The 22,592-nt window shown below is 36.6% G+C and overlaps 1 protein-coding gene across 4 annotated transcripts in view; it reads left to right on the top strand.

Annotated features, from left to right (window-relative positions):
• samd13 (sterile alpha motif domain containing 13) overlaps positions 1-22,592 on the top strand; it is an 84,799-nt gene that overhangs the window by 3,941 nt on the left and 58,266 nt on the right. For 2 of the 4 annotated variants that reach the window (XM_028811550.2, XM_051932491.1), the window contains exon 2: positions 3,084-3,214. In XM_028811550.2, the coding sequence (XP_028667383.1) occupies positions 3,127-3,214 (88 nt within the window). In that variant the 5' untranslated portion in view covers positions 3,084-3,126. Of the gene's footprint in view, positions 1-3,083; positions 3,238-22,592 lie in introns of those variants that run through there. The other 2 variants (XM_051932492.1, XM_051932493.1) reach the window with 2 other exon arrangements.

Genomic DNA, 22,592 nt, shown 5'->3' with positions numbered 1-22,592 from the left:
GAGTAACAGTTGAATCAGCTGGAGATTACAATTTGGCTGGGTCTTTTCTTTTGTTTTACCACAGTTACAGAGACAGATAATGATGAATTCTTCTTTCAACAAGACAGAGCTCCTCTACATTATACCTTAACAGTATGTGAGTTTCTTGATGAACAATTATCCAACAGGTGGATAGGTCGATGAGGGCTAGTGGAATGGCCAGCATGATCACCAGACCTCACCCCAATGGGCTTCTTCTTTTGTGGTGGTGTCAAAGATAAAATCTTTTCATGAAAGCCATGTACTGTGGATGATATGATTGGCTACATAAGAGAAGCATGTCAGAAAATTGATGACAACAAAGAACTCTGTGCCAAAGTGTGCTGGAGTGTATCAAGTAGACTACAAAAATGTGTAAATAATGAAAGTCGACAATTTGAGCACTTACGAGATTGGACCTAAGTGCACAGTGCCATTGTGACATTGATTTGAGTTAATGAAGTTAATAAAAGTATTGTAATAATCATAAACATCTCTTTTTCCAACCTATTTTTGCCCAACCTCGTGTGTGTGTGTGAGATTCTGTAGTGTGTATGTATGTATGTGTGTGTGTGTGTGTGTGTATATATATATACTGTATATATGTATGTATATATATAATACACACAGTATGTGTGTGTGTATATATACTGTGTATATATATATATATATATATATATATATATATATATATATACACATACATACATACATATACACACACACACACACACACATTTTATATATTTCTATATTTATAATATATAAAATGTGTGTGTATATGTATGTGTATATACAGTGTGTATATATATATATATATATATATATATATATATATACACACACACAGTGTGTAGTATGTAAATATTCTACATTCAATGTATGTATTTTGGGTCTAAATATTAAAACGTAAATGTGTTCTTTATTACATCTTGATAGTTAGCTGTGTGCTACTTTTTCTAGAAGCTGTGAATTGTGTACTTCACTTGCTACTATATGTTACTGGCGACAGTTGTACTGTATTTATTTGGCGGCAACTTTTGAGATACAATCAGTTACATTTCTTTTGTTTGTCCAATTGGAGCACAGGGAGATGAAATGACTTGCTTCTGCTCACACAGTGTCAGTTGTGGGCTCCGAACCCAAAACCCCCAGGTTGAAAGCCTTAACCTCTTTATAATTCTGCCTGCCTTTATACTTGGAGACAGTACAGTCTTCCTGTTTAATGCTAATTATAGTTTTGTCAAAGCATGTGCACAGCACTGCATACCGTGTTACCAGACTGGCTCAGTATAGTGTAACCTATTAGCTTTTCACACTTTTGATGCAATTTCTGCAAAGATAACATATTTCCTTTAGTTTCAGGTGTCAATCTGCAGTGTTCCTTGTTAGAATGTACAAATGTTCATGTAGATATGTGTATTCAACCCTTCTCTTGCTGAATGTGCTTAAAGTAAATCACATTTCTAAAAAGTAACCTTTTTATATTGTTTTTCTGCAAACATAATTGTGACTTTTTAGCATATAAATATACTTTACCATCTGCTAGCCCTGAACATTGCCCAGCTTGTTTTTTTCTGCTCAGAGTCATCATTCTTGCACATTTGGTTATCCTGAGTGACAAGAATGCTGGTTGCCATGGGAAAGAAGGCTCTAAGCATCATGCTTAACCCTGTTTCTAGAACAGTACTCGAGTACTAATGGAAAATGCTTATTTCCATACCAGCTCATTTTACTTTACGCAATTCAAAAAGTCTGTTTCATGCAGATGTAATTTTAAGCCTTCATCCAAAAAGCTAGAAATTTAAGGTTGTTAATTTAATTAAATATGCATTATCAGCACCGAACATGTTAACATATGTTGTGTTATTAGGGAAAAAAACAAACTTTTTTTCAACTATTGCAGCTAAAGACAATAATTTAAACAAAGTACCCCATATAGACTGTTTTAAAAAGATAAAAATGAATCTCTGACAACTGCTTTGTAATGCAGACAGTTGAATATTCAAAAAAAGGAAGAAGCTACAATATAATAAACCGCAAATTAAAAATGTTTTTTGTGTTTTATAACACATACTGTACACAGATGAGGAGGCAGCCAACTGTTTGTGATACTGACAACTTTTACATTTTCTATTTAAATACTGTAATCAAATTGTATTTGTTTAAAAGAAATAAACTGCTGAAATGCTAATGAGTAAGGATTTATTAGATTGCAAACCGAATTGCAAAAAACTCAGTTTAGTTTTTAATTTTCTTGTGGATGACCATGTGCTTTGATTGATTCAGCGTTTTGAAGGCTTAGGTATTATCTTTGAATTGATTTGCTGTTGGACAGCTCCTTGAATTTTAATTTTTTTTTTTCACACAGTTAGTGTATCTATAATATTTTTATCCCAAAGTCACATCAGTTACAACTGCATGGTGTTGTGTTCTGTTCTATAAATATACTTTTGGCAGAGGTCTAGTGTATACTCATTTCGAAATGTCCACCTTAATCCTTTTCAGGTAAATTGCTTTTTGTATATGTGCCTTTCTTAGACAGCTTTACAAAATCATTTAATGTTACTGTTAAGGTTTGATTTTTCTATTACAACTCCTCACTGTCAGCTGTTTTGGAGTCTGTCACTCATAACACAACACATTTAGTGATCAACAGTGAGCCTTAACTCAAGTCCTTTGTATTAATGAGTCAGTTCTCATTCAGCGGTTTGGAAGTAATGTGAAGTAAAAAACAAATAAAAGAAGGCAAAACTTCTATGGTGTGTATATTAAACATGGAAAATTGTTTAGATCATACACTCCAGTGTGGTTTTTCTGCATGGTACTTCACTGTAGACTATACAAGTATTTGAATAATGACACGATTAATTTAGAAACAGAAGCTGCCCATATGAGATTGTAAAAAATTGTTTTGTTCTTAGGTTTTATAATACAAAACATTGTATTTTTTGCACAAATTATGATTCTGGGAAGATAATTTAAAATTAAATCATCCATGCCATCTAGGTTTCCTTTTGTCACTTTTATGTTATTAACTGAGAGACGTGTATGTTTTTTTACAGGCACTCAATGGCTTCTTGACTACCCAGAAAACTTTAAAGAGTGATGATTTTAAAGAAACACGCATTCAAGAATAAGAGTTTCAGATTTATGCCATCAAATGAAACATTTGTTTGTGAACTTCAAACAACTGGTAAGGACTCAAGATTTCAACAGGTGAATAATAAATATATTTAAAAATATTCATTGTTAACGTTATATAGTAAAATAATGTATTTGCATTTGAACAGCGTTTCTTTGTTTTGTTTTCTCAGCTGCGATATTTGCAGAAATGCATAGATAGTGCATATGTGTTTAGTATTAATTTTATTAAGCCACAAATGTGAACTAGACTTCAACCTTTTCATCTGATTTAAAATCATGGGCAAATTTGTAGGCAAACTCTACAGTATTCTTTGCAGTGAAAATTGTCCTAGGTAATAACTGTAACTTTGTTTAACCACTGTATCTGTAATTGGATTTAATTCTGAGTTTCTGGTTTTTACTTATTTGTCTGATGCCTTTTATCCAAGGTGACTTACAATATTTATGATACAATTGGTTACATTTTCTTTTTTTTTGTGTTTTCCAGTTGAAGCACAGGTAGGTCAAGTGACTTGCTCATGGTCACACAGTGGCAGTAGCAGGATCTGAACCCGCAACCTCCAAGTTGGAAGTCCATAGCCTTACCTAACTGCACCACACTGCCTATAATACATCACATTAGGATTTGTTATCTTGACTTTCCATTCGAATTTCCAACGGGTCAGTAATTGTAACACGGGTAATGAAAACATTGTCATTTAAAATAATGTACTTCTGGTTTTTAAACTTCATACAGTCTAAAAACATTGTGTATTAAATACTGTAGTCTTCAATTTTTACAGTTGCAAGAAAAATGAATTATTATTATCAAAATGTGGTCTGACCTTTACCAGTATTCACAATAATAGACAAACACAGGCTGTTTCAATTAATAACCCATGAACAATCGTGTTTCTTTTTTGTCAGTAATGAGCACATTGTGTAAACATTTACAGTCTAGGTTGAAAAAAGTATCCTGGGGGTCCGAAGTGGTGGCAGATTTTTTTTTTTTTTTCTGTGGCTAGTAATCAATTACTGCTGCTGATTAAATACTGTTTTCCTTTACCTTTACTTGACCTTTTAAGATTTAGAACTCTTTTTCCTTAACCTGGAATTAAAAAATAATGACTTGCAAATTGTGCCAACAGTTCTGAAAATGTCTGGGGTGGCAGAAGGAGAGAACTAAGAGGCCATAGAATTGAGTAACATGTTTCAAAAACTGCAAGAATTGACTTCTTACTAAGACATTATTGAGGTGAAAATGGTGACCCAACAGAAATGAAGTTTGAGACCACTAGAACTAGCTGGTTATCTAGTGGCTTGCTTTGCATCTTTGCATTTTTCCATGTTGGTTAAGGAAGAAGGAAACAATTTGGAGTTCTGAATTGTAAAATGAATGGAATATACTTTGTTTGCCTTAGCAGCACTCACTGGCTGCTACTTAATTAAGAAAATGTCTGGAATCAGTACTTGCATCCACTGTGGCTCTGTAGCATCGGAGTATGACAATTGATCAATTCTACAGATTTTGCATTGCAACCGTAGGTGTGGGTTGTGCACTTTATCTTTTTATATAAAAAAAGAAAGGAATAGAAAAATGATCACCAATCAAAAGATCTTAGAAGAATTGTAACTATTTATAAAGCTGGGAAATGATACATAAGTATTTCAAGTGCTTGTGAGTTCATCAATTCTATACAAATGGATGAAGTGTAGTACAGTTGGTGCTCACCCCAGGAGTTGGTATGCCACAATGATTGCAGCAAGGGCTCAGAATTGCTGAAGGAAATGAAAAAGAACCATAAAACGATGTTCTAATAAGAGGTGGAATACTGTAATTGAAGTTTTAAAATTGTAAAGGGAATTAGTACAGTGGATCCCACTTATTACTTTAAGGTAATACTTCATAAAGAATACAGGGATACAGATGGAAACTTGTTAAGGGTAGATTTTGCACAAACATTAGAATGTTTTTTTTCAGACTGAGAACTTTAGAAACATGGAATACAGTGATCCCTCGCTATATCGCGCTTCGCCTTTCGCGGCTTCACTCCATCGCGGATTTTATATGTAAGCATATTTAAATATATATCGCAGATTTTTTGCTGGTTCGCGGATTTCTGCGGACAATGGGTCTTTTAATTTCTGGTACATGCTTCCTCAGTTGGTTTGCCCAGTTGATTTCATACAAGGGATGTTATTTGCAGATGGCTGAGAAGCTAGATTGCTTACTTTTCTCTCTCTCTTGCGCTGACTATCTGTGATCCTGACGTATGGGGATTGAGCAGGGGGGCTGTTCACACACCTAGACGATATGGACGCTCATCTAAAAATGCTGAAAGATTATCTTCACGTTGCTATCTTTTGTGCAGCTGCTTCCTGAAATGACATGCTGCACAGTGCTTCGCATACTTAAAAGCTCGAAGGGCACGTATTGATTTTTGACTGAAAAACAAACTCTCTCTCTCTCTCTCTCTCTCTCTCTTTCCCTCTGCTCCTGACGGAGGGGGTGTGAGCTGCCGCCTTCAACAGCTTTGTGCCACAGTGCTTCGCATACTTAAAAGCCAAACAGCCCTATTGATTTTCCTCTGCCTTTATGACAGTCTCTGCTCCTGACTCCTTTGAAGAGGAAGATATGTTTGCATTCTTTTAATTGTGTTGTCATGGAGCACAGTTAAACTTTTGAAAAAGAGACAAATGTTTGTTTGCAGTGTTTGAATAACGTTCCTGTCTCTCTACAACCTCCTGTGTTTCTGCGCAAATCTGTGACCCAAGCATGGCAATATAAAAATAACCATATAAACAAATGGTTTCTACTTCGCGGATTTTCTTATTTCGCGGGTGGCTCTGGAACGCAACCCCCGCGATGGAGGAGGGATTACTGTAAATAAAAATAAATAAAAGAGTTGAGAGAGTAGTACTTTAGACTTTCAAATCTCAACTCACTGTTATTTTGTAAAGATTAAGTGAATAAGATTGGCAAGCTTTGTTGAGCTCAAAGGTCTTTTCTCGCCAAAATTGTTGTAACGCAGCTGCAGAAATCTCTGTTTATGGAAAGACATCTTGGGCAAAACCACTGCTCTCCAAAAAATCATTGCTGTACATCTCACTTTTGCAAAAGATAACCTGAATGTTCAATAGTGCATGGGCATTGTAAAGGGGAGAAAAGCTAGGATGATTGTAGGGTCTCTGACTTACCGGGACTCTCAAAAATATTGGAACATGTTTTTATTGTCCGGTTATTAAAGTAAAAAAAATAATAATTTTACTTACAATTTTGAAAGTTATGGTTTTGGTGTTTTATTCTTCTTTGGCCAAAAGTTGACATCAAGAAGTCTTTTTATCACACCCCAACAATTTTAGCCAAAATGGTTCAGCTTGGACATCACATTGAACTGGATAGACAGCATTAGATTCAAGAAAATGAAAGAAAGGCAACAAAATCTTAAAAGAGAGAACAAAGGGAAAACATTTGATCACCGATTTTTTTTTCTCAAAGAAAGGACAGTTTATTAACATTAATCCTTTTTCCATACGTTGGTGCAAACAAACCGGTTTACAGGATCTTCCACTCTAACCTAACACCCAAATGATGAAAAAAATCTGATTAGAAGCCAGTTCAAATACACCATAGAGGCATATGCTTATTATTAAATAATTCACAAGGAATGGGCTGTATTGCAGTTAATGGAAAACAACACATTTCTGTTACTAATGATTTTAATGTGTATCTGTGAACCAGTGCTTAATTTGTGCTGACCAGAATTCATCTCTGATACATGTGATTTTGAACCCTATGTGCTCCAGGACCTTCAAACACACTATGGAACCCTAAAATCTACATTACGTTTTTTTTGGGGTTTTTTGGGGTTTTTTTTTTACCTTTTTTTTATAATTAATGTTTAATAAACAAGGTTTATTACACATACTTTATTTAAACTCTATAAAAGTAGCCTAGTTTATGTTACAGCTATCTGTTGTTTGACTGGCTTATGACTGGAAATTGTTAGGTCAGTATAGTAGAAAAAGGTGGTTTTGTCACAGCTGGTGTGGTTTCTGACATGGAGGTAAAAGGAGCGAGTATGAGGAGTGATTATGAGGCAATGAAAATGCATTGGACAAAGTAAAGGAAAGTAAAAACTCCAATATGAGCACGCTTCAGAGTGTGAACAGTGTAGTAGTGTAAGATATTCAAATGAAATATTAATTTCTGCATGTGACTATCCATGTAATCATGATTAATCTCATGTATTATTTGTGCTGCGGGGCCCAAATTGACATTGTTGTCTCACCCATTCTACTTTCAGGCAGTCACTATGAAGTCCGGCACCTCCTCATATATACAATTTAGCACTGCTTTGAGCTAACATTGTTCATGAACCAAGTATATCAGTTTTTCCCTGGTGTCATGCACAGATGCAGCTTCAGCAACTCTTTTGTCACCCCACACCCCACCCAACCCAACAACAACATTTATTTATATAGCACATTTTCATACAAATAATGTAGCTCAAAGTGCTTTACATGATGAAGAAAGAGAAAAAAACCAAAATAAGAGTTAAAATAAGAGAACACTAATTAATATAGAATAAAAGTAAGGTCTGATGGCCAGGGAGGACAGAAAAAAAAAAAAACTCCAGACAGCTGGAGAAAAAATAAAATCTGCAGGGGTTCTATGCCATGAGACCGCCCAGCCCCCTCTAGGCATTCAACCTAACATAAATGACCTCAATCAGTCCTCATTGTATTCAGGGTTCTCATGGAAGTACTTGATGATGACGGTCACATGGTCTTCTGGTCTTTAATCCATCAATGTAGGGACATCATGGTGCTTTGATTAGGTGGTGGTGGCACAGATCACCACCCCAGAAAACTGGAAAAAGAACAAAAGAGAGAGTAGGAGCTGAAGGAGGTGAGCAGCATTATGCTAACAGTTATTATTACTTAGTTTAACACAGACTAACCGTAGTCCAGGAACTAATGAAAATGAATTGCAGCCTTTTTTGTTTTAATAAAAGTTGTAACCTTATTTATTTATAAAATGAATGTTTATTTTGAGACAAAAGGCAGCTAGTTATGGTAATAAATGAAACTATAGCAATAAGATTACTGTATATATCATACTTATTGTGTTTTATTATAATATAGGATTGCATAGTATATGTATAATTTATCTTGGGTATACTCTACAGATCCATGACCTTATTCCTGTTATACAACAAGAGAGGAGTCAAGGTGGAGTGAAAGTGAGAGAAGAGATGGAAGGCAGTACAGATGATGATAAGGGAGCAAGTGAAACTAGAAGCATAGAATGTAAAAGACAAAGAGAAGAAAAAAGAAAGATTCCAATTAAGGATGTGGAAAAACAAGTCATATGTTGAGAATATTGTGGAAATGTTTCAGAGAAAGATTCTTGTCTGTCAGATGACTCAAGTTTGTGGCTAGCAAAAATAACTGATATAGACAGGACAGGTCTAAATGGAGGGCTCAATAGGATACCATTTCATGGGTCCTAAAATCTCTAGTGGTACCCGTGTGCTATGTTTTTGGGTCAGTGCCCTATGGATAGTTGAAAGAAAAGATGTACTCTTTAGCAGATATGTACAGTGCCATTTTTAGAGAAAGAAAATAAGTACCACCCTTGAAGCAGTTTGGAGGGATCATCATGACTGCTTTGTTGCCTCAAGGTCTGGAAAACATTCTATTATACAAGTTCAGAGCAGCAGCTATCCGTAACCTGAACCTTAACAGAAGTTGGATTTTGAAGCAGGGTAATGACATGAAACACAGGAGTAAATCAACAAATGTTTGACTTAAACAGGAGAAAGTTTGTATTCAGAAATGGGTAAGTTAGAGTCTAGACCTCAACCAAATTAAGATGCTGTGACATGTCCTGGAGAGAGCTTTCCCAGAAATATCAATGAACTAAAACAATTTTGCAATGCCTTATAGTATAAAATTTCTCTTAATCATTGCACAAGTCTGATCAGCAGCTACAGATAACATTTGTTTGAGTTATTGCTGCTAAAGAAAGTTCTTACTGTGGCATCTAGCTTTTAAAACTGATTTTTTTCCATTTATATTTAACGGAGCTTAATTTAATTAAAACTGAAAAATACATTTCAATAAAACAATTTGTGATAAAAAAATAATTAATTTTGAAATTGACCTCATTTAATAAAAATGAAACCCTAGGCTCTGTTACGTTTAGCACCAAGTACACTCATAAATACCATACAAAAGAAATACAGTCAGTCTACGTTTGGTCATTTTTAAAGAGAGGTTGAGGTTAAGAGTACGCCCTGATACAGCGCATTGCTGCACCCACCACATGACAAATCAGCTCAGGATCCCAAGTTTAGCCATGCAACGGGTGACACCTCAGCACCACACTAGTTCAGGTGGAATGGAACAGTGTGAGGTTTTTTATGGTGGCTAGAGTGCCAATTCTACCACCAACCCCCAGGTTTTTCCCTGCAGGTTGGAGGGCCTACTTGCAGGGCTGGATGCAGATTAACGTCATGCCCAGGACGAAGCAACTGCAGTTTAAGGGCCTTGCTCGGGGACCCAACAGAGTAGAGTCACTTCTGGCATTTACGGAATTTGAAACGACAACCTTCCGATTACCAGTGCAGATATCTACCTCAGAGCCACCACTTTTAAAATGATACTAAATAGGCAATTTTTGTTTTGATACCTATGTAACAATCTTTTACACATAAGAAGAAAAACTCATGACTCCCCTAAACCGTTTTCTTAATTGTAGAAATGCATTTGATGGATCTAAGCAACCTTCACATTAATGCTGAAAATTCTATATTGCAGTATATACTGTAATATAGACATTAGTAAATTATCTTGTGAGATGAGCCTCCCTGTTTGTTTGAAGACTGTCAAGTAATAATTGACATTTGATCATTATTTGTGTTATACTAAACAAGAGAGCAGAGAGAATACTGAGGCTGATCTGGAGGGAGGGCTTGTCAGAATTAAAACAAAAGTAAAAAAAAAAAACTGGGAGAAACAAGAGCACATTTTAATGAAGCCAAATTGAAGAACAAAATGTCAAAAAGGGAAGGTGTAAGGTTCAAGACCAGAAGATCCAAATGATGAAGTTTTCACAACACAAATCGCAAATGAGGTTTTTTTATCCGCTAACTTGTACAGAGAAATGCATCTGCAAATGCACCTTTTAACCCATCACATTGTTAGAGCATTGATCGTGACCCTGTAACTCCACCCCTAATAATGGCAGTGTTATCTTACCAATGGTTACACAGAAGTGGTGACATCCATCATAAACAAAGTGGCGGTGGAAATGGTCCAATCCAAAATAAAATCCTAAACCAAACATTTTGTTATGTAATTAATGTAAAAAAATTACTAAACTCTCAGTTACACAGATTCCTAATAGTATATAAGCAAAAAATAAATAAACAAATAACTTCATAATCTAAATCCTCGTCAATCGTGCAGTCTCCAAATTCGGCCATCAGGCTTTAAGGGAGACTTAGCATGGAACCCGGACAGCAGCCATGGTATATGAAGAGCAGCAGGCTGAACTCAAGGGCGATTTTCAGAACTGTAGCCCTTCCAATGCACCTCACACATGCACATGTCGTACTCACATGTCTCCCTTGACACCTGGGGCCTCATGTATAACGCTGTGTGTAGAACTCACACTATAACATGGCGTAAGCACAAAAGTGCAAATGTTCATACACACAAAAAAATCCAGATGCATAAATCTGTGCGAACGCCAACTTCCACGTTCTAACGCTACATAAATCACAGCGTGAAAAGTAATGCACGTGCACATGCCTGCTGTCCAGCCCCAACTCCTCCCAGAATTACGCCTCTTTGAATATGCAAATCAGTATAAATAGCCCTTAAGCTCAGCGTTCTGTGAAAGGCAATGGCAAAAGCACGAGGGAAAATAGAAGAATTTCAGAAAATACCAAGTGGAGGCAAGGAAAAACATACTATTTGTTGGTTTAAACAGTGGTATAAACAACAAAAGGAAGTTGATTGAGTGACATAGAGTGTCGGAGAAACTCAAAAGCTCAAGTTCACAAAGTCGCACGGTGCCTGAAATAAAAAAGAAGTTGTCACATATCAAAGTCACCGTGAAAAGACGAGTCGTAGCTCACCGTCTGAGTGTCACATGAAAGCTTATCAGGGTACAGAGAAAAAAAAAGGCACAATGTGGGGAAAAAAATCACGAAATGTCAACTTTAATCTCAAAATTTCCACTTTAATCACGTAGTGTTAGTATTAGTAGTAGTATTAGTAGGGAAATAGGACTATTGACCTATTGTATGCAAATATTAAAGACGCATACAGCGCCAACCTGCTGCCTGCGCTTGGGAAAGCAGATCATAACCTGGTTCTGCTTCAGCCTCACTACAAACCAAGGGTGAGAGAGCTACCTACAACCACAAGCTCATTCAGGAAGTGGTCCCCTGAGGCAGAGCAAGCTCTGAGAGAATGCTTTGGAACTACGGACTGGGATATCCTGCAGGGGTCACATAGTGAGAACATTGAGGAGGTTGTTGACTGCACTACTGATTACATCAACTTCTGTATGTACATTGTAGTTCCAGTAAGAACAGTACGCTGCTATGCTAACAACAAGCCATGGATTACAAGTGACATCAAGGGCCTTTTGAACCAGAAGAAAAGGGCTTTTAAAGGCAGTGATCAGCATGAGCTCAAGCCCGTGCAGAAGGAACTCCAAGTCCAGCTCAGGGCAGTGAAGGAGCAGTACAGGAGAAAGCTGGAGCAGAAGTTGCAGAACAACAGCATGAAGGAAGTGTGGGATGGGATGAAGATCATCAATGGCTGCAGCTCGAAGCGGGGTGCCACCATCGAGAGAGATGTGGAGAGAGCAAACCAGATGAACAACTTTTTTAACAGGTTTGACCACCCTAACCCACTCTCACCTCAGAGTACTGCACCCTCCAACCATCCTTCTGCTGATACCAGCATAGGAGAGAGTTTCCCCCAACCCACAATTACAGCACTGCAGAGAGCTGAGGAGACTTTGTGCCAGCAAAGCAGTGGGTCCAGATGGAGTATCACCACGACTGCTGAAGGCCTGTGCGTTGGAGCTGGGGAGTCCTCTACAGCGCATCTTCAACCTGAGCCTGGAACAGGGGAGAGTCCTGAGGCTTTGGAAAATATCTTGCATCACCCCCGTCCCAAAGATATCACGTCCTAGTGAGCTGAACGACTTCCGGCCTGTCGCTCTGATGTCACATGTGATGAAGACCATGGAGCGGCTGCTGCTTCACCACCTAAGGCCACAGGTCCACCACGCCCTCGACCCTCTGCATTTCGCATACCAGCAGAAGGTGGGAGCGGAGGATGCCATCATCTACATGCTACACCGATCCCTCTCCCACTTGGACAGAGGCAGTGGTGCTGTAAGATTTATGTTTCTGGACTTCTCTAGCACCTTCAACACCATCCAACCTCTGCTCCTTAGGGACAAACTGACAGAGATGGGAGTAGATTCATACCTGGTGGCATGGATCGTGGACTATCTTACAGACAGACCTCAGTATGTGCGTCTCGGGAACTGTAGGTCTGACATTGTGGTCAGCAACACAGGAGCGCCGCAGGGGACTGTACTTTCTCCGGTCCTGTTCAGCCTATACACATCAGACTTCCAATACAACTCGGAGTCCTGCCACGTGCAAAAGTTTGCTGACGACACTGCTATTGTTGGCTGCATCAGGAATGGGCAGGAAGAGGAATATAGGAACTTAATCAAGGACTTTGTTAAATGGTGCGACTCAAACCACCTACAACTGAACACCAGCAAAACCAAGCAGCTGGTGGTGGATTTTAGGAGGACCAGGCCCGTCATGGACCACTTGATCATCAGAGGTGACTGTGTGCAGAGGGTGCAAACCTATAAATACCTGGGAGTGCAGCTGGATGATAAATTGGACTGGACTGCCAATACTGATGCTCTGTGTAAGAAAGGACAGAGCCGACTATACTTCCTTAGAAGGCTGGCGTCCTTCAACATCTGCAATAAGATGCTGCAGATGTTCTAACAGATGGTTGTGGCGAGCGCCCTCTTCTATGCAGTGGTGTGCTGGGGAAGCAGCATAAAGAAGAGGGACGCCTCACGTCTGGACAAACGGGTGAGGAAGGCAGGCTGTATTGTAGGCACGGAGTTGGACAGTTTGACATCCGTGGCAGAGCGATGGGCACTGAGCAGGCTCCTGTCAATAATGGAGAATCCACTGCATCCACTGAACAGTATCATATCTCCAGACAGAGGAGCAGCTTCAGCGACAGACTGCTGTCAATGTCCTGCTCCACTGACAGACTGAGGAGATCGTTCCTCCCCCACACTATGCGACTCTTCAATTCCACCCGGGGGGGGGGGGGTAAACGTTAAAATTATACAAAGTTATTGTCTGTCTGTATACCTGCATTGTTATCGGCATTGTTATCACTCTTTAATATTGTTCTTTATCAGTATGCTGCTGCTGGAGTATGTGAATTTCCCCTTGGGATCAATAAAGTATCTATCTATCTATCTATCTATCTATCTATCTATCTATCTATCTATCTATCTATCTATCTATCTATCTATCTATCTATCTATCTATCTATCTATCTATCTATCTATCTATCTATCTATCTATCTATCTATCTATCTATCTAGTTTATTTTGTGTTAAAGTAGAACATCATAAACTTCATCTTAAAATCGTTTAAGTTACTAGTTTCTCAGATCCCATCGTAACTAACTAAAGCAGAATGTTAAATGCTTTGTTTTGTATTTGATCTTCTATTTGCTCTATGTGTGTGAATCACTACGTGCTTCCGGGCTTTCTCTTCCTCTGACAGGACACAGAATCCATTACATTCGTAATATTACAGCTCTCTGAATAATTCAAATACTGAGATGTATACGTGATATAATTTTCATGATGATAGGAGTTAAAGCATGTTATTAAACATGGGAACACGGTGGCGCAGTGATTGTTCATGTCTCACGCAAGATATTTGCTGCGCCATTCGTGACCTTCGATGAAATAATTTATTGCAGCAGTACTGTCTCTTTCAAATGTACTAACCCTTAATTCCTGTCCTTACTTTTTTTCTCCAAATACCCAATCGCCACACAATTAGCTCTGTAATAATCATTAAGCCATCTGTAAGCTTAGAACGCCGATTCTTCAAAACTTTTAAGGAACACTGAAATATCTTCGTAGTACGTGTTTAATTATTCCATCCATCTGCTTTCCATTTTAGTTCCAGGCCATTGGATGATATGGAAAATTAAAATGGCAAAAAAAATGCCCACCTAGCTTGACAAGCATTTAGCTGTTTAACAGATTTCAAATACATAATTTTCTTGTGATCTATATACTGAAAATCATAATAGATAAATTTAGCTTTCTCCAGATAGTGTGATCATTCCTCTAAAGCTAGTTTTATTGCTAACAGTTTCGAATTCTCAACATCATAATTTTGTTTCAATTCATTCAATTTTTTTTTTTTTTGACAAGAAGGCACAATGGCAGATCAACTCAGAGTCAGAGAACCTTTGTGAAAGTAATGCCCCTACAGTGACACTTTAAGCATGCACTTCTTGAACAAAAGGATGTGGATGACGGAAAGGAGGGCTGTGATCATTAAATGTTAATATAATCGAAAGCTGTTTGAACCTCTTTTGTCCATTTCACTTTTTCTTGCTCTTCTTTGTCAGTGTTGTTATCGGTTAGATCACAGTCATAAAGTTCATAATAAATTGGGGGTAATAATTGTAAACCCACAAATCTTTGTACCTGTTTCACAGTTTCAGAAATAATTACTTTTTCCTATGAAATTCACACTGTTTAACCAGACATGATGTAATATGTCTTTAACACAATTGATGTGAATTTGAAAGTTTTTGGAAAAAATCAGAATTTCTCAGTAGTGGCTAACCCATTAACACCCAGTAAGTTGCAGAAGATCTCATTTCCAAATTATCGAAGTACAGAGCTAACCCACAGGACATGGCCCTACTTTCATAATTTCCACTGGAGGTATTATAAGCAGTTTTCCATTCATTGCCTTCTTTTTTATGAATACGTTTGTATGCACTTCTAAAATCTAATATAGTAAACATAGTTGACCCAGTAACTTATTTTAAGATGGAAAAAATAAGGAGAAGAGAATAATTAGTCTTCAAAATGGTTTTATTCAGTTCCCTATAATCTATTTAGGGATGAAACTGGCAATAAAAAAGAACCTGCAAAGTACTGGACTGTTAGAAGTGGTAATAAACGCATTTTGCAAATTCTCAGTAATGTAGTGTTCCATGGCTTCCTGCACAACTCTGGACAGAGCATAGATTTTCCCTTTGGCTAAAGGTATACCTGGCAATATATCTATAGCACAGTTGTACTCTTCTATGTTGATAATACTGAAGAATGTTGTTTGCTGAATACATTAACAAATTCAGCATAGTCTGGTGGTAGAACAGACAAAGTATCAAACATAATATGCATAGGAAGATTATTCAAGCAATGTACTTTACAAAATGTACTCCATTGCTCAATAGCTTTCTTTTTCCAGTTTATTACTAGATTCTGCTTCTGTAGCCAAGGGAAGCACAAAATAACATGTGGCATCAAGGACTGTAAAACAATGAAGTTCATAGATTCTTCATGAAAGAGTCTTGTGTTAGCTTTGGCTGTTAGAATGGTATAATCTAAGTGACTATTGCTAATAGGCTTTCCATCAGTTGGAAAAATTGATGTTTTTTATATTAATAACACTGTAATGTAATTTTAATCGCTCAATTAATGCAGAGCTCAAAAAGTTTCCATTTGTTCTAGAATTTTTTATGGTACTAACAGGAACTGTGTTAATGCTGTGTTGAAATGAGAGATTTCATCTGAATTTTCTTGCTTCTGTACTTTCTTTATGGTTAGAGTATGTTTATGGAAGGAGAAATCTAAATTCAATCTAATATGCTTTTTTCAGGTTGAGTAGGGGAGACAGTCCAGCTTTGTGCAGTGCTGAAGAACTTGATTTTAGTAAGATGATTCTGGCAATTTGCATATTTCATTTTAAGCTCTCTTTCACTATAACATTATTACATTTTTATAGTGTAATCCATTTCTTCTATACTTCTACACAGTATATTATTTCTCAAAAGAATTGCTTTATTTTGCAGTCATGATTGAATTATTTTGTAAAAGTATTGCTTTATTTTGCAAAGATATTTCCTGCCTTCTCCCAGTGGCATCACATACATGCATGCATGCTTTTGTCTTCTAATGACAAGTGGAGATTCAGCACATGTGTAGAGAGAACTGTTGTATCCATTTAGTTTAAATCAGATTATTCAGTACAGATATTTCACTGGCATTTCTGCCTCACACAGCTACAGGGGTCAGATTTATAAAACTTGTGTACACACAATGAGAGGTGTGTATACAACTTTCTATGCAAAATTCAGGATTTATATTAAAAAAAAAAAACTTGATGGGAGAACTTGCATATATTTACAGAAACTCTGACCCATCTGTACTAGGGCTGTCAGATCGAATGTCGCTATCTGAATATCATTTGAATTTGTTTAAAACAGGTCTAGTTTGAAGGAAGCAAAACTGACCTTCTGTTGTCAAAGAATGGCTGCTGGCTTTACCTGTACTAATTCTGACATCATTTTACTCCAGAGGCACTATGCAAAGCCTTAGTATTTGGCTGATCTGTTTTTGTTCTTTTTGTAATTTTGATAGGTTAGCTTATTGTCTTTGGTAGTAAAACTTACAGTCAAACCCCTTCACAATACAGTTTTTTTTCTATCCCATTACTCTGCACTTTGATCTACAAATGTACTCAGAACAGTTTTTTTTTCTAAACGCTTCTTGTGCCCTAAAACTATTATTTTGCACCTGATTCTGCCTCATTCACTCTTAAACCTCAGATCCCTGACTGTTGTTTAATGCCAAGACCTTTTCATTAAAAAGCAAATAGAAAACAACTGTCATAATTCTGATTTTCCTTTTATTAGAAAGCTTTAAAACCTTATGTGTCTTATGTGGCTGCTAGTTTGACATATAATGTCAAAAATAATGAGGTGTAATTAGGAAATAGTCATGCCATTTTTATTAAAATATTGCTGCTCTGTAAAGAAGAAAAAAAAGAGAGATTGTGTAGACCCTGACTTGATACTGTGATAAGCCTGTTTTTCTGGGTGAGTCCACATGTGCCAAATGGCTTTTTACTCCTAATCCTGCTATCCATTGGACACTTCCAAAATAATAAAACAAATTGCCTGCGACCTGAATGCCTCTTACCTGCTTTTTGTCTTTGCGCGGTATTGTCACTCTGTTTCTGTCTTACTAGCTAAACAGTATTCCTCCAATGTAAAAGTGCAAGACATGTCACAATACGTTTGCACTGCAGGACACCAGCTGAGTGTTATAAACAGGACCCATTCTACAGTGTCATAAGCATTTCATGTTTCTCAGATGCATGAGCAAAAAATATTAATACTAATGTAGTGAAATGCGGTGTTTGCATGTGTAGCTCATATGGACATCTGTTCTTTTTCGTGGCTGCTTTTATGGATCACTGTCCCAAGAATGACTTTCACGCTTGCCCGTCGGTACTAAACTGAAAAAAAAGACGGCAATGCGGATGCTCTGGATTTTGATGGCTTTTATATTTAAATAACTGTTGCCTGAGCACCATTGTGATTCTTTTTTTTTTGTGTAGCCATTACCTTATTTATTTTTAATTTGAATATGCAAACCTTATTTAATTGGCTTATTTGACAGCTCTAATGCAACATTTTAGAGAAAGCTGAAAACAATTAAACTCTTGGTGAAATAAGGAAATGGAGCTAATCCAGTTAAAAGGTGACTCGTGCACAGTAATTCATATCTCCGAGCAGTTATTATTTTATGCATAACATGACAAACATATTAAACTTCAGAAGTGATTAATATGATGTACAGACTCTATTGTAGTTAACCTTTTAAGAGACCCATTGCTGGGTCTTTGCAGTGTAAGAATATTTTTGGTTTATTACTAGTTTATATAGGCTACCTGTTGTCACTTCTCATGATTAAAAACCAAAACACAGTAAAACCAAAGGTGTAATTCATTCCCTGCAAACCGAAATCTAGGAATCTCATGCTCTGCAGCCTATTCATAGCCTATTGGTTTGACACAACATGGCTTGTCTGGCTTTGCTTAAAGATTATGCAAATGATCGTATACAGAGGGAGCAAGCTTTTAGGATTTTTTTGCCTATGATAGTGACTGGTTTATGGGCAAAATAATAAAGCAATTTGCAGCAGTTTCCTGTTTTCTTAACTTAATGGGGGCAATTGACTGCTCATATTACAATTACGGCACCTAGAGGAAATGAAGTTGCTTTTGTTAACTCAAACATTTTGGCTATTAGTCCCAACTTTACACAAAAATTTGAGTTGGGGTGAGTCTGTTATGAGCGTTTTGTTATAAATGAATAACATCAAAGAGCGGGGGTTGGGGGGTGTTTCAAGCATACCGCTAGATCAATGTAATATTGGTTGGGGCTGGGGGGGTCCCATTTGGTGTGTTGAGCATTCTGCTAGGTGTGTATATATCAGAAATTTTTTATAACAAGTGTGTTGCTATACATTATTTAGCAATAAGATGGTTAAACAAAAACTGGTGGATACTAATTGTTAAGGCATGATCCCTGTTTAGTTTCTATAATATTTCTAGCCACAGTACATATCGAAGAAAGGTAATAGAGTAATTAAAAAATACTTGATATCTCTTGTTTTACGTGTACTTTCAGCACCTTTCCTCTGTATTAGCAAGTGTGTGAATGTCTGTTCACCAGCATCCCCCCTCTCAAAAGCTTTCCTGTAAAGCTTGCTTCTGCTACACTGTCATTATTTTCAAGGCATCTTTCTTGCCTCCTACCTGATTTTATACTTTCAGTCTTTGAAGGCAACTCTGTCAGCATGCATCTACCGCCTTTACTAACCTCTCTTCACTGATGCTCCCTTTCTCGAGTGTGTTCCTATAAAGCCTGCTTCTCAGACTCTGTCATTATTTTTGAGGCATCTTTCTTACCTCCTGTCCAGTTTTATACTTACCATCCTTGAAGACAACGATCTCCATGTGCCTCATATGCCTTTATTCCTCATTATGCGTCTCACACTCATGCTTCCTCTTTCAAACACATCACCAAAGCCAAACTTAGCAATCAGATAGCTGAGAGGGACTGGACACACAGACCTTAGTGTTTTATTATACAGTATATTGGCCTAATATGCAAAACATATAAATATATGAAACTTTACATTTAAAAGCCTTAAGATAGAATAAAGATTCTAAATGCATCCCAAAGTATATATCCATCTGGAAAGTGTTTGGATGTAGTTTACACCACGCATCTAGGTCTAAACATGTTTTAGTAGTTAAGAGTGATGCATGGCATATTTACAGTTTTCACTTGTTAAAAAGGTAACCTGCAATCTATGCCCATGCTGAATCTCTATGTATATATCAGCCGAAGGCAAAAATCACATTCATGTATGAAGATACTGGTGGCAGTCATAATTGTAAAATAATGCAGTGGTTTTTCAAAATCATGCAATCATCATAGGAAACAATTCAATACTTTTGCAAAAGATAGTTATCTTTTAGTGAAATAACACAATCATAACTGAAATTATACGGTACTTTGGCAAAATAATGGAATTCTTTTGTAAAGTAACATAGTCATAATTGTGAACTAATGCAGTACTTTGAGAATCAATGTTATAATGTGAGAAATAATGCAATTCATTTTTTTTGGCATGCTGGTTGTAGGCTATCGTACAAAACTGAAGGAGAAAGATAAAATATTTTACTATAGAAAGAGGTACAATATTCAAGTAACCGCTTCAAATTTCTTGAGGATTACTCGGAACAACCTTTTGCCTAATTAGAGCAGGCATTAAAGTTAAAGATATTCTGTGAAAATCTTTCTTCTTCCTCTTGCTTATTTTAGTTATCAAATTTTGCGTGTACTTATGATGTGTCACAATTGGGCTGTACTGAACTTCACTTGATTAGGAAGAGTGTAGAAGGCTTGTTAGCTTAGATTGGGATGCAATGCAGCGAAACTGTTAAAACGTCTTCTTTGAATTATTAAGTGCAATGGTAGTGCTGCTGCTTTGCAGTAAGGAGATTGTGGGTTCACCTCCCAGGTCCTCCCTGCGTGGAGGATGCTTTGAGTAGTTAGAAAGCGCTATATAAATGTAAGGAATTATTATTATTAGGCAAAAAAAGGTCTGCTATACAGCAATAGGTTTTAACACAAAATATTTGGTAGCCTGATGGAGTAATAGAATGAAAAATGCACTGGGCCAACTAAATCCGCATTCCTTTCTACAAAATACATCAGACAAGTAAAAATATTACTTTGATGCTGAGGTTAAATACATAAATCTGTCCTTTCAGGTAAAACCTGTACTTATTTCCCAGTCAACATTTTGAATGTTGAAGCCTCACAGGCACATGTATAGCAAGCTGTTTTAAATTTAACATCTCGTATAAACTGCTGTTTTTATGCCAGTTCTTGTTTTCAATATCTAAAATTATATTTTCACTATTCAAAATTTAGTTAGATGTTTTAACCATTAGATTTTGGTTAATGAGAGTCTGTGCTATTTAATTCCATTTTGATTACTGAAAATTGCAGGATTTTTTTCAAGTTGTCATCCGTGGAGCTTCAATTAGAGAGATTTGTAATTATATTTGACTAACCGAGATTAGAATTACATTCATCTTTAATGTCTTTGAATTGAATATTTATTTAAAAAAATTTAATTGTCAATAACCAACTGCCATTTTAATTTTCAAAATCTATAAAATGATTATAGATATCTCAAAGGATCCATAGAAGCCAATTGACAAAAGTCACTCAATTTTATACATGACAATGTAAAGTACGGACAAAATTATATTTTAGTAGTATTTTATTTATAACCAATTATCAGAATGCAAAATTACTAGATAAATTAAGGTATTAATGAGTCTCCTATGTGCAAAGAAAGGCAAAGATAGGTAAGTGGGCAAACATTTATGGCAAGTAAAGCAGTTAATGGTTGCTGCTTACAGTCACACTGCTGGCAGTTGCAGTGTACTTGAAAGAATAAAATGAGTAACAGTTTAAAAAAATGTCATTTGGAGGTGTGCTTTATATTCATGAGTCACAAAAACACCACATTTTATCATCCTTCAGCTTCTTATCACTTAATTTCTAATATCTCTTCTTGTCATGCTATGGCTCAAAGGTGAGAAAAATCAGTTTCCACAAACTGTTACATCTAGATTACAGCATAAACATGTTAAACACCTGGTTAGAATGAAAACATCTAACGTAGAGGAGCACTTGAGTTCTTACAAAAAGTAAAGGAGAAAGACACTGCCCAAAACAGCTAAGCTGTTAACAGCAGCTGGCAAAGAATATTACTCAGAGCCTCACTAACACAATCAAATTAATAGTGCTACAACATAGACTTCAGTGCACATGCATGAACAAAACCAATGTTGTTGCCTTGGTCCAGCAAGCTTTTAATATGCCACCTACACGTTTCATCTGTTTGTGTAAGGGGAATTTCATACAGTTGATTTCTTTCACTTCTGTTAATGTGTAAGGATTTGTTTTGTGAAGTTTTTTGTATTTGACACCCACTGCCACTATCCCTAGGTCATTCTCATGGTACTGTAACTCATCCTGGCAGTATCAAGTGCAAGGCTGTAACGAACATTGTACAGTCATTCTGGCAATATATTCTTTGCTTTTTAATTCTGTATGAAAATCCAGTATCTTTAATTTCTGCCATGCCATCTTCTTCCATCCATATATTTTATAACTGCTTAATCCATTTCGGAGTCATAGGGGCTAGACCATCTCCTGGTAAGTGGCAGAAACAGACCCATGAATGGGTGTGTCTTTCCTTACATACCTGTCATTGCTCATACACATTCCAGTAATCTTTAAACCATATTTTGTTGTTTTTTTTAAATTTGTACCTGTAGATAAATTTGTTATACCTACTTCATTCCAGTTGAAGGCTGGCTTTTTTGTCAGTTTCATAATTAGAACATATTTTCCTTTGCTTAATTTGTTAAATGTTTCCATTCGTTGAAATATACCATTGTGGACTTTTTAACTTAAAAATACATTTTGATTAATATTTTTTGGTCTGCAAAGTGGCTTTGTGGCACTATGATCAGTACTGCTCTAAGAACCTGTGTTTTTGTGTATACATTTGACTATGTTGACTACTGTTAATTTACCTGTTAACATTTTACTTCATCTTTTTACATGTTTAGTATACCATCTGTAGTATTTTATGATAAGCATAACAGGTTAAAAATCAAGAACAGCTTGTCTGAATGATTAGTTTGAATTTGTGCTTCAATTTATCC

Source organism: Erpetoichthys calabaricus, chromosome 10 (assembly GCF_900747795.2).
Source record: "Erpetoichthys calabaricus chromosome 10, fErpCal1.3, whole genome shotgun sequence".
Lineage (NCBI taxonomy): Eukaryota > Metazoa > Chordata > Cladistia > Polypteriformes > Polypteridae > Erpetoichthys > Erpetoichthys calabaricus.
This window is presented reverse-complemented; position numbering and strand designations above follow the sequence as displayed.